The sequence below is a fragment of the Microtus ochrogaster genome, unplaced genomic scaffold (assembly GCF_000317375.1).
Source record: "Microtus ochrogaster isolate Prairie Vole_2 unplaced genomic scaffold, MicOch1.0 UNK4, whole genome shotgun sequence".
NCBI classification, from domain to species: Eukaryota; Metazoa; Chordata; class Mammalia; order Rodentia; family Cricetidae; genus Microtus; species Microtus ochrogaster.
The window spans coordinates 10,464,715-10,475,282 of NW_004949102.1; the positions used below are offsets into that span (position 1 = coordinate 10,464,715).

The 10,568-nt window shown below is 39.5% G+C and overlaps 1 protein-coding gene across 1 annotated transcript in view; it reads left to right on the forward strand.

The window, feature by feature from the left end:
• Exoc4 (exocyst complex component 4) overlaps positions 1–10,568 on the forward strand; it is a 719,572-nt gene that overhangs the window by 546,145 nt on the left and 162,859 nt on the right. The window contains exon 12 of the mRNA XM_005365800.2: positions 6,634–6,770. Within this exon, the coding sequence (XP_005365857.1) occupies positions 6,634–6,770 (137 nt within the window). The remainder of the gene's footprint in view (positions 1–6,633; positions 6,771–10,568) is intronic.

Here is a 10,568-nt window from a genome sequence, read left to right on the forward strand (position 1 = left end):
TTTATTGAGAATCAAGCTCCAGAGTGCATCTCTAGTGACATTCTTGTCTTTATTGAGAATCAAGCTCCAGAGTGCATCTCCAGTGACATCCTTGCGCTCTTCCTCGGGGAGGTGGGGATCATGGCATAGACTGTGCTCAAGAAGTACTTACTTTTTGTGTGCCGGGTCCTATATATTTATCTCTCTTATGGAATCTTATAGACCACTGGGAAAGCAATTAAAAGCATGAGAATGTTATAGAAAACAAATATAACAGGAGATGCCATACCATGGACTTGGGAAGTCTTCCAGCAGAGAGGATGTTCTTGCTGAGATTGGAAAGATAAGAAAATGTTTGCCAGGTAAAGGAGACAGGTGGCAGAGCATTGTAGACAATGAGACCATGAAATAGTCATGAGGAATTGAAAGGAATCTGACATAGCTGATCCTTAGATATCTAAAGAGGGAGGATAGGAGGGTAGAAGAATAGGCTGGAGATGAAGAATGGAAGCCATGTTGTGAAGGGCCTTAGGACGTATCTGAAGAACACGTTCTGCATATTTAGTGTTTTAATTATTATGTGACACCTGCAAACTTTCTTTTCTGACCCAGTCTGGTATTCTGTCAGCTTCTTTAGGCTGGGAAAGTTTTCTTTTATGATTTTGTCAGTTACATTTTCTTTGCCTTTGAGTTGGGATTCTTCTCCTTCATATATTCCTACTATTCTTATGTATCTTTTCATGGTGTCCCAGATTTCCTGAATGTTTTGTGTTAGGAATCTTAGAGTTAGCATTTTCTTTGACTGTTTCCTCTACTATATCTTCAGTGCCTGCAATTCTCTCTCTCATCTCTTGTATTCTGTATTTCCTGTTTGCTTCCCCAGATTTTCTATTTCCAGAATTCCCTCAGTTTGTTTCTATTTCAGGCTTTAAACCATTTCCTTTACCTGTTTGATTGGTTTTTTCTTATATTTCTTGGCATTCTTTAAGGGATTTATTGATTTCTTCCATTTTTTTTGTCTTTTCCTCGATTTCTTTTAGGGAGTTTTTCATTTCCTCATAAGGGCCTAGATCATCTTCATAAAGTTATTTTAAAGGACATTTTTTGTACTTGAGCTGTGTTGGAATGTTCAGGTCTTGCTGTCGTAGGATCACTTGGTTCCTTTCTGTTATTGACTGTGTTCTCACGCTGGCATTTAGGCTTCTGGATTTGGGGTGGTTACAGGTGTAGGTATTGCTTCCTGCATTTGTCTTTGTTGTTTGTTCCTTTGTTTTCTGTTTCCTCTCTTGTCTTCTGGCCTGAGTGGCCAGGAATTCTTCTGATAACTGGCAGTCTTCAGGTGCAGTAAGGTGTCTCTGCTGAGGTTTGCACTCCTTGGATGCCTGTGTCTAGCGTGGCCTCCTATAAAGTCTTCTTCTGAAGTTGAGGACCAGAATATGGAACCCATTGAAGGGGGTGCTCTTCTTCTGACTGTTGTGGGCCGAACCTGCGCCTGTGTAGCCCACTGTTCTCCTGGCTGGTGGTACGGGCTGTACCTGTGCCTGTGGAGTCTGCTGGAGTTGCAGGGAAGGGCTGGCCATGGAGAGGGTGATGAGGTCGGTGGCAGCAGAGTGGGCCTTGGGGGAGCGGAATCTAGTGGGTGGTAGTGGTCCAGCTAGCAGGCTGGTCACTCGCCTGCTTGAAGGCAGACATCTTAAGTGCAAAGAAGGTCAGTGTTTTATTCATGCAGTGGCTGTGCAGTCCATTTATTTCAGCACCTAGAAGATCCTTTCCTTCACTCTCAGAATCTACCTCCTTGAAGGGAAGCCACTATTCTAACTGATCTCATCAATGATTACTCTTGTCTGTGAGTGTGTGTGTGTGTGTGTGTGTGTGTGTGTGTGTGTGGTTTTGTTTTTGCCCACCCCAGACTCCGAATGTACTATGTATTACTTCACTGAATACAATTTATAGATAACTACGGTGTGTGAGCTATTATATGGCCCAGTGTTGGTGATATGAAAAAATGGTCCTTGGCATTATTAAAAAAAGAAAAAAATGACAGCCAAGTGACATGAGACAGCCAAGTGAGCCAGTGGTTACCAGAGCCCATTTAGATATTGGGCTGACATTGTTTATCCAAGGAGTTTTCATGGCACAGAAGAGGACAGTTAAAGTGGGTAACACGTGCTAATATGTCAAGAAAGGCATTCACGACATAGGAAGAGCACTGTAGACAGATCTAGGGATTTGAAGACCCAGAGTCAGGGGTTAGCAGGCTGCAAGCATGGGATGGATGGTTGGTATTCTAGTGTGGCTTAGCAAGGAATGTGCAGGCTCACTGGAATTGAAGAGAAATAGACAGGTCGAAGAACCAAAGCTAAGCAGGTTTGTAGTATAAGAGAGGAAATGGGTGGAAAGGAAACAGAATTCTTAAATTCTCCCTCTCTGTGTTCAAACATGTTATGGGACCTTCCTGTAAGCAAACACTATAATCAAGAGCTGGAACAGTCATTCTAAAACTGTAGTCTACAAATACATTTCAGCAGCTGTAAAGGGGTGGGCTATTGCAAATGTTTTTGTACTGTGAGGAGTTTTTTTAAGTTCATTAATTAGAATAAGTTTGCATACTGTAGTCATCCCCTGAAGATTCATAGTAGCATTAGTATTGTGAAGGCTTTCAAACCTCCCAGGAAAGAAACAACTTCAGTTTTCTTTATCTAACCATTTTCTGAAGCATTTGAGAATGGACCCAATTTTTTTATAATAGTAATATCAGTATCATTTTATGGAGCCCAGTTTTGACAACAGTAATCTGGGTCTCAAGGGAAAGAAAAAACAATGATCTCCATTCATAAGCTTGCTTGCTTGCCAATTTTATTTATTTATTTATTTATTTATTTATTTATTTATTTATTTATTTATTTATTTATCTGTGCAATGATGAGGATCAATTCTGGGACTACCCACATAATGGCAAGCATTCCACCATTGAGTTACACCTTAACACTATGTAATCTTTTTTCCAATGCATAACAAAATAGCTGGTTCTTATATACTCACTTCTGTTTTGGAGCGCTCTTGCACCCCTATAATAAACTTCAGTTGTTTATTTTTCATTGAATTAGCTGTCTGGAATTTTTTTCTTCTTTTTTTTTTTTTTTGTCATGCTCAGACTTTATTACCTGCTAATAAGTTGTAAGAAATGTGAATTTAGCTGTTCCTAAACAAATATAAATCATTTCAAATGTGTTTAATAGGAATTATAATGAATAAAATCACTTTTACTTATTATGAAGTCCTTATGCTCATGGTGGCAAACTTCTAAATTAATAAATAATGAGCCAGTAAATCAATGGTGATGCCAAAGAAATCAAATAAATAAAAACAGGATTGACCTTGTTGAAATTTAATGTTTCCAGCATTTATCTGTCAGAGCCACTGATTTGCAAATTGTTGTGGACCTTTTTTCCCATAAAAATCCCCATCATTGTGCAAAGTGCAGTTCCGCTTTCCTTGAGGAGAATGCAGTGATTGATTATCCAGAGTGCTGTGCTGACAAGGTAAACCAGCCAAAGAGCTGGGAAATTGTATAGAATCATAGAGCATCACATGGGTGCCATGTCAAGCACAGCCATTGGAATTAAATTGTGCCTTTCTAGTTAGTCTGTGCCAGTACTCCTGCTCACCCCCAAAACCTTGACCACCAAAGACTATTCAGTCTGCCTTTCTCCTCCAGACTCTGTCGTTCCAGTCTTATTACCCCAAAGCACTGTGGTAGGTACAGAATAAACCTCCCTCACCCAAAGAGATTGTAAAATACAGGGGCCTGTTTCCCACATGCCTTGCCTATACGACCATCAGGAGAAGTTTTTCTATTTCCTACATGAGTACTCTTTTATTACTTCTGAAGATCCTGGCATGTGATGAGCAAGTGGAAGGATGGGAGATGAACAAAAAGGAAGGGACATGTTGGTCACTTTGAAGAAGCTGATAATCTAGTTGGAGACACCTACAATAGCCTGAGGACAGCTATACACTAATTCAGCCAGTGTCAAAGCACCAATGCACAGATTGAATACATTAGTCTTGTGGACCAATAAAGGCGCAATCAAATTATCCTTGTTATTAGTGGACTAAATTGAGTCATAATAAAGGAAGGGGCTACCCAAGCTACCCCAGAGCTGATTATCAATCGTGTAACTGAGGACAGAACCAGGCCTTCTCCTAACGACCAAAGTCATCTCCCCATGTTCATCTTGTAATGCTGTAGAATTGAAGCAGGCTCTGTGAGGATTGCTGAGCTCCTCTGCTTTATTAATTGCTGTCCACATTTTGTAGGATATCCTGTGTTCTGAATTGGGATGAGGATTTTAGATGCTTAACGTGGGGACATGTAGCTGGGCAGAATCAATTCCTGTCAGTCACACACAAATACAGAGGAATGGGATTATAGATCAGGGTGAAGCTGCAGTGCTTTAATCTCAAAATCAATACAGAAAAGGAAGTTGAACTTGTGAGGATTCTATAGAGACTGTAATTTGCTTCCCTACGAGGTTAGCCTTACATAATATAATGCTCCTTTCTTCTTTCCTTCTAATTATTTCAGTAGGTGTGGGGAGGGGAGAGGAAGGCATAGTAGGCAGAAGTCTATACCACCAAATCATCACAAATAAGCACACAACTGTAACTCATAATCCAGGCTAATCCTCCATTGTATGTACTTTTATCTGTTCTTTTTATTTTGGGGAAACATTATCTAAAACCCTGACCCTATTGTGTATCTTTAAGCATAGTAAAATGCCCTTGATTCCTTGCTAGGTCACAATGAGAGTGGGAAAAATATTTTTTTAATATTTCCTTTATGACTAAGCCTGCTATACCATGTGTAATTTTATTTAAATAAATATATAACATATTCTTTATTGACCAAAGGATTCCAGACTGCTAAGCATGTGATTAATATTTACCTCAGTATAAATCTGCTCTTTTTGCAAGAGACATGAAATAATGGTTTAAACACCTCAGTCTTTTTTAACCAAAAATTCAGAGTTTATTGAATGTTCCTTTTTTTCAGAATTAACACTAATTTGCTTATTTTTTTCTTTGGAAGTTCTTTGATTCAGTTTTAAAGTCTTAGTCTGTGTGGGCCCTTCTCAATGGTACGGACAATTATGCCGTTATCTGGCTCCTGACTTCCCTCAAGAACCCACGAGTTAAAGTCTTACTCTCTGAGAAGAGCGATTGGAAGGCTGTGGATGCTCTAGAGTGGAGTATAGAGGGCAGTCCTCAGGCCTCTAGGCGTGTGTCCATGGAGGGGACTGCAGAGTCCAACACCCTTCTCTTAGGCTCAGCCATGGCTTGAACAGTTATTTCACCATGTGATTCCACCATGGTGTGCTGCCTCACCAAAGGCCAAAACAATACAGCAAGTTATGGATTGAAACCTCCAAACTGAGCCAAATAGCCTTTCTCTTGGGAAGTTGGTTATCCCACTTGATTGTTATAGTAACAGGAATAAATGTGAAACACAGTAAATGGGCTATGGACAGAACTCGGGGCCAGTATTAGATCAGAATGGGATAGAAAAGTGAGCAGAGCCTGGAGCTCTTGCTTTTTTTGTCTCGTCTTTCTCAGCCTGTTTACTGCTGTTTTCCCGGACAGGAATTATAGGGGTACTGAAAAGGTTAACAAGCTAAAGCAGGTGGAGTGCCCAGTATTGTGCCCTATACTTGTAAAAACCCTGTAAACGTTCATGATAATTATGATTATTATATGACATTTAAGTGATTCAAAACATGTTTCAAACACCCTTCGAGCTGTAAGCTATAACCCAAATGTTACCTGTTGTTCTTAGTACAATGATAGTTTCTAAACTTAGAACCAATAATAAAAGCCTTTTTCTCTGTGTTGTCTATAGTGGGCCTTTACTCTCTAAATAGAGCCCTGGAGCTGATAAATAAGGTTTCCATTGACTATGAATGCTCTTTCTTAAAACCCATGGAGATTCCAGTAGTGACTGCAGAATTCTGCAAACCCAGCCCTTGGGAAATGATGGCAATAGGATCAAGAATTTAAGCCATTCTGGGCTATATCATGAGTTCAAGGCCTACCTGAGCTACATAATCCCCAAAACAGCAAGGAAGCCAGGTGGTGGCTGTGCCCTCCTTTAATCCTAGAACTTGGGAGGCAGAGGCAAGTGGATCTCTGTGAGTTCAAGGCCAGCCTGGACTACAGAGGGAGTTCCAGGACAGCTTGGGCAACACAGAGAAACCCTGTTTTGAAGACAAAAACAAAACAAATAAACCATTAAGTAATAGAAATTAACCTAGGGATAAAGTGCAAAGTCCTGGTTTTCACCCCTTAATATCATATTTAAAAATAAAATCGGATATAGAGACATCTAGTTGATTCCTTGAAGTTCACAAAGTCTTTTGAAAATCCCTATGCTGTGCAAAACTGGGAACAGACCTGTCAGGTCTTTGAAAGGCTAGCATCATCTGAGATGTTTATTTTGTTGTTGATTTTAATTCATATTTTTAAGTGCCACATCCTACAGGAAACTCAAGTGCCTTGAGTGCTCACATCCTAACCATTGTTCTTGCTTGTCCTGTACGTTGTTCTAAACAGAAATCTCACAAGTTTCTGTGCCCTCTCTTTTTTGTTCATTTCCAGAGCACAATCATTGTGGAGAAGACCGTGCAAGACCTCATGAACCTGATGCATGACTTGAGTGCGTATTCAGATCAGTTCCTCAACATGGTGTGTGTGAAGCTCCAGGAGTACAAGGACACCTGCTCCTCAGCCTACAGGTACAGCTGGGGTGGGGGTGGCTCAGTGTGGAGCCTGTTCCTCAGCCTACAGGTATAGCTGTGGGTGGGGGGCTGACTCAGTGTGGAGCCTGCTTCTCAGCCTACAGGTACAGCTCAGGGGGAGGGGCTGACTCAGTGAAGCCTGGGGAGGAGGGGGGCAGCACTGCCTTCCTTGCCTCCTTCCCTGCCTTTCTCAAAGGCCCTGGCAAGAAGCACCGCAGAGACAGTCTCTTGGATCCTTGCACAGCCACACTGACAAAGGGAATGAACAGAACACATTGGCAGAGACAATTAAGATGATTACAGTGGCTCAGCTCAAGGGTCAGCCCTGATTTTTGTAGAGACCTAGACCTTCGAGAGTGACTTCCTCAAGCAAACAATTAGATCTGTTTTCAGCATCAGTTGAAGGGAGAGAGACAATGTTATAAACTTGAAACCTGTTACTTAGACTTCAGATTTCTTTTCTCGGGTTTATCGAATTATCTGGTGCTCATGGAAAGATCATAGCATTTCACATAGAGAACTAATAATAGGAACAAATCATGGCCTGGTTGACAAGACTTGAAACAATTGCAGAAAAAGAGAATGTGCAATAAGATACTAAATTATATGTGATATATAATCAAGGATAGAGAAAGGGGCAGGCCTCCCATGGACTTGTACAAAGCATGGCACAGGACCAAGCTCCTCCCCTTAAGTCGAGGTGGGGCCATGCAATCCAGCATGGGGAACAGGTTATCAAAAGTCAGCTAAACACCAGGGAGAGGTCTCACTCCCACTGTTAGAAGCTACACAACTGTCACACACACGCAGAGGGCCTAGGTCAGTCCCATTCAGACCTCCTAACCGTTGGTTCAGCATCCGTGAGTTCTCGGGAGCTCAGGTCAGCTCTCTCTGTGTTTCTCCATCATGACTTTCCTAGCTGATACAATCCCTCCTCCCTTTCTTCAGCAAGATTCTTAGAGCTCAGTGCAATGGTTGTCTGTGGATTTCTGCCTCTGCTTCCATCATGGAGGAGGAGCAGCTGGGGAGGGGACAGCAGTAGAGGAGGGATGGGAAACTGGTTGGTATATAAAATAAATGAAAAAAAATATTATTTAAATAAAAATTTTTTTAAATCTAGAAGACGAACAAAAAATAATTAAGGATAGAGAGGGACAGTCCAGTACACGATCAGAATCTGTGTGAAAAACAGAAAAGGCGATGATAGACTGGAATGTTTTTGCAGAAGGTGATGTGCTAGACAGATGACATTCGTGGAAGTGGAGAGAACCATAAAGGCATTGCAGTACAGGAGAGAGAGCACTAGCGTAATGCCCTTCTTTTTGGAGGGGACACAATAAGGGTTGCACACGTGCAGAGTAGTAAGCAGTAGGAGATAGTGTTACCCAGGAAGAGGGACACAAACCAACAGAGGGTCTGAGAAGACAAGATCTGACATTTAGATGTTTCAAGAGTTGTTCTATGTGAGTCAGGAATCAAAGTTGAAAAACAGTAATCTGAAGGAGTGATATATGTGAATGCAAACCTCCCTCATTCCTGCAGGAACTATTATTTCTCCATTGTCTCAAAGCTCAATTAAATTTTAGAAAACCCTAATCCCATTGACTTGTGCTCCCAACAGTATTTACCTTTTCTATTCGTCAAACTGTCAACATATTAGATTAAAATCATACACTAGTAATATTTCTATATTCAGTTAGATACTAAATAATTACCATGGTAATTCAAAAATATTAAATTCATCATCCTTGTGTTAACAGATAATATAAATTCCTATTTTTAAAACAAGTTCATACAAATTCGCTTTGCCAAAAATTGCAACATAATAAGTAAATGTTTCAAGCTAAAAATGTACTCCATTACAATAAAACTTAGTGAAGAGATAAAATACAACTGATATTCAAAGAAAAACGAGAAAGGGTCCATAAAAAGAGCATTTATCATATATTATAAATACACAGTGGAAGAATTCAAATCCCTGTGAGATTGAGATTCCATTAAGTACATTTTTCATTTTTACTTGAAAAGTAGTAATTGAATCTACTTGGGAGACAATGAGCTGTTTCACTGTTTAAACAGATAGTGGTTAAATCAGTCATTACCTAAGTCTATCACCTTATAGCTTTTTTAATGTGGGAGGTATGAACATTTAAAATCTACTGAGGAATTTTATTTTGTTTTGTTTTCGTTTGGTTTGGTTTTGGTTTTCAAGACAGGGTTTCTCTGTGTAGTCTGTCTGTCCTAGAACTCACTCTGGCATCAAACTCAGAGATCTGCCTGCTTCTGTGTCCGGACTGCTAGCATTGCAGGCACAGGCCATCACACCTGGTTAATTTTTAAACATATGTGTTATATTTAATGGAGATTGTTTCCTTGATCCAACACCCTCTTTTCCTACCCCTCACACAGCTCAAGTAACCACTTTTTTTACTCTCTACTTCTCAGGATTTGAATTGTAAAGATTCTGCACCTGAAAGAAAACGAGATATTTCTGTTCTTAGCCTATGGAAACATTTAAAATAGTGATTTTATTTTACAAATGTATTTATGATATGTCAAAAGTCCTGAGTTTTTTAAGTATTTAAATTCATACCCAAAACAACTATATGTCAGCTTTAATAGGCATAGAGGTGACTATAGTTTTTACAGATTATTTTAGTGGGTATACAAATTGCTCAATCCATTGACCTAACATATTTGTTTGAAATTGGAACTTCTGAACCATCCTGTGGATGTTCTATTTTCACGTGTTTTAAAATAAATTTCAAAATGGTTATACCAATATGTCACCTACCAAATTAGAATATAAAAAATTTTAAACACTGAAACTTCAATTTTATGTAGTGAAAATATTTTAAAGTTAGACTTTAATAACACTGATTTACTTTATATTTATATGGAACCACCATTAAATATATTTTTTTGAAATATGTATATATCTGATTTTGGGCACCAACTAATTTCTCACCAATAATAATGTTGATGAGTATTTCTTATAATTAAACTATAATAAATAACCTATAATAAAATAACTGGCTCTTGATCCTAAATTCTACTGATAGGCATTGTTGTTGCTTTTATTATTTTGACAGAAAAATTTTAAGTTCCTAGAGCCCGGCACCTTATTCATCATTTCCTCTCAAGGTGTAAAGTGCTTGGAAGCCATTGTGCGTTAGTCAGTTTTGTGTTACTATAATGAAATAATTTGGACAATTAAACTATGTAGTAAATGGCTTCCTTCTGGCCGTTCCAGCCCACGATAATGTGGTCTCATTCATTGCTGTGAGCCTCTAAAAAATGACTTTATATCAAAGTGGAAATGCCCAATGAAGCCAACAACTTGCATCATGAACCAAGAAGCAGAGAAACATCCAGAGACCGGGGTCCCACAATTTTTTTTTTTTGAGAACACATACTCAAAGTCTACTCCTTTTTATTAGAGTGAAATCATTTTTATTCCTTATGTATGAAAATCTTGCCCATTTGTAAAAATGGTTATTGTTGTGAATTGTGGGTTTTGTTGTTTTTGTTTTTGTTTGTTTTAATGTTTTCTCCCCTAGACATCCCAATCATCCTCCATCCATTGTGATAGCCCATCTTAGAAAGGACTGCCCCCAGCCTGGACTGGTTACCCAGATGTACTCTGCATAATAGAACAGCACCGTCGCGTGCCTCCTTTAGGAGCCATAGCTAAACCCAGTTCTTCTTGTGTCCTGCCACAGCATTGGCTAGAGCTTCCCTGAACATCCACCAAGACACCCTCCTCCCCATGTGTGTGTAAAGAGTTAACCAGTC